The 7,510-nt window shown below is 36.5% G+C and overlaps 1 protein-coding gene across 1 annotated transcript; it reads right to left on the bottom strand.

Annotated features, from left to right (window-relative positions):
* Positions 1–3,500: 3,500 nt before the first annotated feature.
* Positions 3,501–5,548, bottom strand: LOC130810751 (uncharacterized). Its single transcript, XM_057676884.1, has 5 exons — positions 4,820–5,548; positions 4,563–4,712; positions 4,400–4,455; positions 4,229–4,284; positions 3,501–3,610 (listed from the first exon to the last, which is right to left on the bottom strand). Exons 1-5 carry the CDS (start codon positions 5,546–5,548, stop codon positions 3,501–3,503), a joined length of 1,101 nt encoding a protein of 366 aa, XP_057532867.1.
* Positions 5,549–7,510: the final 1,962 nt, after the last annotated feature.

Below are 7,510 nucleotides of genomic sequence, written 5' to 3' on the forward strand. Positions count from 1 at the left end.
AACGAGCACATCATCTGTTAAGGATTTGTGGCAAAGCTTGGAGAATAAATACATGGCGGAGGATGCTGGCTCCAAGAAATTCCTTGTAAGTAACTTTAATTCTTATAAGATGGTTGATAATCGCCTCGTAATTAACCAATTTCATGAACTACAAAGAATGCATGCTAATATGAAAATTCATGAAATTAAATGGATGATGTTTTTATTGTTTCAAGCATTATAGAGAACTTGCCTCCTTGTTGGAGGGATGCTAGACATGCTCTTAAGCATAAAAGAGAGGAGATTACACCCTCCTATCTTGGACAACATATTGTTGTTGAGTGTAGCATAAAGATTTAAGAAAATCAAAGGGATGAAAATCCAAATGTTAGTACTATCAACATGGTTGCATAGTGACTTGATGCAATGAACGTTGAACGTAAATCTAAAATTTTGGACTTGATGCATAGTGATCTTTGTGACTTTCATAGTACACCATCATTGAGAAATAAAAAAGATGTCATTACTTTTATTGATGATTTTTCCAAATTTTGTTATGTATACCTTTTACATACAAATGATAAAGCTCTTAATTTTTTAAGATTTACAAAAAATAAAGTAGAAATACAATTTGGTAGTTAACTTAAAAGGTTAAAAACCTATAAAGGAGGTGAATATTATGATCCAACTTATTTTAGTTCAATGTTATACATGAAACAACCGTCGGATACACACCACAATCAAATGGTGCGACAGAGAGGAAAAATCGTACTCTACAAGAGATGGTAAATTCAATGTTATCCTACTCAAGCTTGAGTGAAGGATTTTAGGGTGAAGCAATGTTGACGGTTTGTCACAATCTTAACCAGTTTCCTACGAGAACAAATAAGGAGACTACTTATGAACTTTGGTAAAAAAAGAAAACCAAACTTAAGCTATCTTAAAGTTTGGGGTTGTAGGGCCATTGTAAGATTGCCTAGTAACAAAAGAAAGAACTTGGTGAACGAGGCATAAAATGCATTTTTATCGGTTATGCTATTCATAGCAAAACTTATAGGTTCTATGTAATAGAACAAAACGAGTACACATCGATTCATTTGATTATGGAGTCAAGAGATGCAATTTTGATGAAAATAGATTTTCATAACTAAGTACCAATGAGGATCTTGATGATAATCAACAAGGTTCAACTCCAGATGTCGATGATAATGACACTTAGATGAACAACAAGATGTTGATTCTATTCCTAAACGAAGTAAAGACAACTGAAAGCTAAAAGCTTTGGACCAAGTTTCAGTGTATATTTAGCTGAAGGTACTAGAAACGAAATTTCTTCTAGTGTTCCATATTTATTAAATGTGGAAGGTGACCCATTGACTTACGGAGAAGCTATTGCATCACATGGTAATGTTTTTCTGAAAAAGGCTATCGATGATGAGATACGATTCATCAAAGGAAATAACACTTGGGTGTTGGTGGATCTTCCTCCTACTTGTAAACTAATTGGTTGCAAATGAATTTTTCAAAAGAAAATAAAGATTGATGGTACTATTGATAAGTTTTAAAGCCCGTTTAGTGGCACAAGGCTTTAGACAAAAGCTTGGTATTGATCATTTCGATACATATGCACGAGTTGCAAGAATAACCACTTCGGTTGTGGGTTAGCTACAATTTATAATCCAGATATCCATCAAATGGATGTTAATACCACATTTTTATATGGGGAGCTAGATGAGGAAATTTACCTGAAACAATCCGAAGTGTTTGTTTCGAAAGGACAAGAGCATAAGGTCTGGAAACATGTTAAATCCCTATATGGGCTCAAACAAGCACCATAGCAATGGCATCAAGAATTTGATGAAACAATTTTTTTCTTTGGATTCAACTTGAATCAAGCCGATAAGTGCATGTATAGAAAATTTGATAGCCATGGTAATGGGTTTACCATTTGTCTTTATGTTGATGATATGCTTGTGTTCGGTACTAGTTTAGTACAAGTTCAAGAGACAAAAGACTTTTTCTCTAGATCCTTTCAAATGAAGGATGTGGGGGATGCCAATGTGATCTTAGGTATTAAGATCATAAGACAAGGTAACCGAATCAAGTTAAGTCAATCTCACTATGTTGAGAAAATACTTAAGCGATTTAGCATGCTGGATAAGGCACCAGCCTCTAATCCCATGGAACCAGGTATGAAATTTTCCAAACATACTGGACAACCAATTTCAAAATTGGAGTATTCAAAGGTCATTGGATCTTGATGCATGTCATGACCTATACAAGGCCAGACATAGCATTTTCGGTTGGTAAACTAAATAGATTTACAAGCAACCCGGGTCCCCATCATTGGATGGCGATAAGAAGAGTATTAAGATAGTTGTTGCGCACCATGGATGATGGTATTACTTATAGTGGTGAACCTCCTATTTTGGAAGGTTATTCCAATGCTAATTAGATCACTAATGAAGAGGATAACTCTTCAACTAGCGGTTGGGGGTTTATTTTTAGGAGAGGTGTCATTTCATGGTCCTTAAAGAAAAAACACATGTATAACTGATTCCACTATGTCCGCAGAAATCATAGCCCTTGCCTCGGCACCAAATGAAGCGGAGTGGTTGAAGAATCTCATGTTTGAGATACCTTTGTTACCTAAGCCAATTTTACCATTGGCGATTCAGGCGGATTACATGACGAATTTGGGTACGGCTTATAGTTAAGTGTATGATAGTAAGTCTCGTCATATTGCTCTGAGGCATAGCCTATTGCAAGGACTTATCACTAATGGGGTCATAACTTTTGACTATATGAATACTAAGTTCAATGTGGATAATTCATTCACTAAAGCCATGAGTAGGGATTCCATTTAACAAGCGTAAATTGAAATTACATTATGTCAATGAAAGTCAATTGGAAAAGCCTAATTGACACGCAATTAACATCGTGTCTTGAATTCAATTTGGTAAAATTCCTTTCAATTTTCGTAAGCAAGAAGTTTTAATGACCAACTGTTGCTTTGGACCGTAATGAACGAGGTAGTCATCCATTGAAAGTTCTCAAGGTCAAGAGTTAAAGAGCTCTTGGTGTTGTATACACGTCACCGGGATATATTTTATATGTGATGAGAATCTACCTATATAAGTTTGAAGTGTGGCCGCTTCACGTAGTCAAGATTGGCATATCGACTATGATAAACTTATGATAATATACGAACACGGCCTTATAATGTCTTAGGTTAATGACTTCGTGTTATTGATTTTGTGTGTACTTTATCTTTGAGTAATTGTATGGGTCATTTGATTTAAATTCGTAAGGATATCAATTCTGGCTCGATCACTCGTGAAGTATGTTGTACTAGACGTTAATTCAATACATAGGGATATTAGCGTTGATCCAGGAAATAGAATTATAAATTTTGTTTTGTGAAAGATAAAGAGGTCTTGATATACTTTTAATGGAGGAGGATTGTTGGACATTTTTATGGCTTGTTTTCTTCGTATGATCTAATTGAATCTGATCTGAATTTACGAAGGTCTGATCTGATCTAATCTGATCTGGTCTGATTCAGTCTTATATGATCTGAATCTTTCTGATCTGATCTGATCTAGTCTGTTCTTGTCTGATCTGATATGGTCTGTTGTTATTATTATTATTATTATTATCATCATCTTAATATCGAACTTTCATGCAACGCCAGTGATAGCACTTTTGTAAGATTTTTCCATATGGTAGCATCCAGTTTATGCCTTATCTAACTGTCGAATCATTTTCTGTTAAATTCTTGTCAATTTCATTTCAATTCACTATTTTGACATTCCTACCTTTATTAAGTGTTGGTTGTTGTCTTTATAATTTGCTCTAACCATTTTTATACTCTCAAATCTTTAATTCACCATTTTGACGTATAATAAACCATTTAATTTATTAACGCTCTAAAATGTTTAAGGCAAATTATAAAGACTAGAACTTACACTTAATAAGGCTAGAAACGTTAAAATAGTGAATTAAACGAAAATTGACAAGAATTTTACGGAAAATGGTAGATAGTTAGATAAGGCATAAACTGGATGCTACCATGTGGGAAAAACTTACAAAAGTGCTACCATTGGCATTTCATGAAAGTTCAATGCTACTACGTCGAATTTCCGTTATTGTTATTTTTTTTTTTTTTGGCAAATAAAATAAATTTTCATTCACCAGAAAAAACCAATATACTATTTTGAATTTCCATTAGTGTGGAAACAAGGCCCACCTTCAATGAAGGGTTTCCTCGTCCCACTCTTCATGTGCATACGAGAAAAGCGAGGCCTAAAACCATTCAACAACATAGTGTCAGCAAATATCCAAAGCTATACAGAATAAACCATAATAGCTACACAAAACAAGCAAGAAAATAGTCTGCACAAGAATTAAATCAACAGACAGCAAGCACTCCAGAGAATAGCAAGAAGCAGACAATAGCCAAAGATTACCAGCCAGCTGCATCACAAGAAGTCAGATACCAAGAGGCAGACAATAGCTGTGATAGGCGCATTGAAGATCTCCCAACGACCTGCTTTAGTATAAAGTCCATGAACCCATCTCACCCAAAGCGATTCACTTAACTTGGCTAGATGCCATGCAATTTTGCCAACATCAGCAAGATTCCACATTTGGAGATTCCTAATACCTAAACCACCATGTTTCTTAAGTCTACAAACCTCCGCCCAATTAACATTACCTGGTTTTTGGGTCTCCTGCACACCAAACCACAAAAAGGATCTACATATAGAGTTGACTAAATTGATGACTTTTCGTGGTAAAATAAACATTTGACACCAATAGGTTGAGATACCCATCAAACTAAGTTGATAAGCTGAAGGCGAGCTGCATAAGATAGATACTTTCCTTGCCAAGTGCGAATTCTAGAGGTCGTCTTATCTGCAATTTTCTCACAATCAACCGCACTAAGACGCTTCAACGATAAAGGCACTCCCAAGTAAGTAAAAGGAAGGGTTCCCAAGCAAAAGTGAGATATTTCAACCATTGTCCTCTGAACATCCGAAGGCATCCCAGCAGTATACAAAGCTGATTTTGAGGAATTGGCTTGTAACCCAAACGTTCTTGTAAAGATTGCAATACACTCACATAAGACCTGAATAGACAACATATCACCTTTACAAAAAACCATCAAGTCATCAGCAAAACATAAGTGTGAAAACTTAATGGTCTTACACCGAGGATGTAAACCATACAAACCCTTAACACTCTTCAGCAGCCTTGACAAGTACTCCATACAAATAACAAATAGGAGAGACAACAAAGGATCCCCTTGTCTAATGCCTCTCCGAACTTTAAAAACAGGGGTAGGACTACCATTGATCAAGAGCACATAGCTTATCGAAGTAATACAAGTCATAATAATTTTAATGAACTTATGGGGAAAATTAAGCACAATTAACATTTCCTTAATGAACTGCCAGTTTAACGAGTCAAAAGCTTTGCACAAATCAATCTTCATAAGGCAGTTAGGAGCATAGTTCTTCGTAGTATAATGCTTCACAAGGTCCTGACATAATAGAATGTTGTGCATGATACTCCGACTCAATACAAATGTGCCTTAGGCATGATCAATAATGTCACCTAAAACAAGCTTAAGTTTAGAACAGATCAACTTAGAAATGCATTTATACAACACATGCCAACAAGATGTAGGTCGATAATTCTTGATTGAAAAAATGAGATGGCTTGTATAACATCAAATCCCATAATATCCCAAGCGAACTGATAAAGATTTCTATTAAACCCATCCAAACTAGGGGCCTTCTGATCCAAATATGAACAGCCCACAAGCCAAGACAAGCCATGGAGAGTACATGGTTGAACCTACTGACTTGATAGTTGCTAACTTGATGGCTACACCTACTGCACCTACTGATTTGGACGTGACAAATAAGGAAGGCCAGCTCCAATCTAGACTGAGCATGAGTGTCCAAGCATGGAAAAGTCAAGAGGAATCAATGAGGAACCTCACAGCAACATTTGAGCAAAACAGAAACAAGCACTCTGATCAACAGACAACAGAACAAGCAGAACGATCAACCGTCTATCAGTCTACCTTGCACAGCATTGAGAACGCAACCTGCTGCATGGATGGACGTGGGAACTTGGAAGATGGCATCTCTATACATGGACAAAGAAGTCAGGGTCCAAGAACCATGTTGATAATACTCACATAATCCACAAACTCAGCTGCAAGGTCCCCTACTCGACAGTTTTGTGATGCAGCTGATACTTAGAATAAATAGGATGTTTTGTTTTCCGTTTTGATTTGTCATGTATTACACGCGCTTAAACAATAAAGCACGGAGGTAGTTATCTTTGTTAGGCGCCAAATGTGGTCGTTAGAGTCCTATAAAAAGGGCTAACCTCACTTGTATCAACAACATTCAGATTATTCAATACAGATTTCTCCAAGTAATTGTTGTTTCAATTGCTATCCTGTGAGGGTCCTTTGTGAGTGAAGCAAAGTGAGTTTTCGGGTTTATTCCACAAGAATTGGAAGAGTGAATTTCAATTTGAGTGTGAGGAAGAGGCCAATCGATCTAGTGAAGATCATTTGTCTCTATCCACGACATAGGAACCATTCCTTAGAGTTGCTCTGGCCAACCTTCTGTTCTCATTCAAAATAGAAGGAGTGTGTGTGTTGTGTCATTGTGTCAAGATCAGTCTTGACATTGGTTCTTGGAGAGAATTATCGTGTTCTTGGAGCATTCAACCCATACTCGCATCAACTTGGTATCAGAGCTTAAGATTTGAGAAGGGACAAGAACAAGGGAGTATGAAGAAAGCCAGGTAACAGGCCATTTCACACATTCTGGTAAAGAGTGATAAGAGAGAAAGGTATAGTGCGATTTTTATTTCAAATTCACCAATACAGGTACGTTTTCAATTCTACTTTGTTATTAATTCATTTATGATTAAGGATTACAGAATATGTTTGATTATTAAACAAATTTGATCATAGTATAAGAATTTTTGGAAATTTGATTATTGTATTGATGAATGTGCATCAAAGAGAGGGTTATACCTGTAGACAACCATGAGAGGAACACTGAGGACACAACCTTGAGAATAGATTTGTCTGAGTTTGGGGGAACAACCCATAATCCTGAGGAATACCTAGATTGGGAGGCTGGACTGGAGAGATATTTTGAGTTCAAAGAAACACCTGAAGATCAGCGTTATTAGCTAGCTAAGATCAAATTAACCAAGCTGGCAGCCATTTGGCTACAAGGGGTACAGAAATAGAGGAGGAGGGAAAACAGAGAAAGAATCAGCACTTGGGATAAATTGAAGAAACACCTTAGGAAGAAATATGTTCCCTCATCCTATAGACAACAGCTCTTTGTGCAGTGGAGCACACTTAGACAAGGTAGCAGGACAGTACCAGACTATACACAAGAGTGGGAAAGGCTATTTGTTCTGTGTGACATCAATGAACCAAAGGAGATGAGGATAGGGAAGTTCATAGGAGGCTTGAGATAAGATTTAA

The sequence above is a fragment of the Amaranthus tricolor genome, chromosome 4, assembly GCF_026212465.1.
Source record: "Amaranthus tricolor cultivar Red isolate AtriRed21 chromosome 4, ASM2621246v1, whole genome shotgun sequence".
NCBI classification, from domain to species: Eukaryota; Viridiplantae; Streptophyta; class Magnoliopsida; order Caryophyllales; family Amaranthaceae; genus Amaranthus; species Amaranthus tricolor.

Bases quoted from the DNA above. Each gene is read 5' to 3' on its own strand.
- LOC130810751 (XM_057676884.1), bottom strand. From the start codon at position 5,548: ATGCACAACATTCTATTATGTCAGGACCTTGTGAAGCATTATACTACG. The intron at 4,456-4,562 runs GTGAGATGGGTT...CTTGTGATGCAG, and splicing joins AGTTAAGTGAATCGCTTTGG to CTGGCTGGTAATCTTTGGCT. The intron at 4,285-4,399 runs GTCTGTTGATTT...GAATGGTTTTAG, and splicing joins TATTCTCTGGAGTGCTTGCT to GCCTCGCTTTTCTCGTATGC.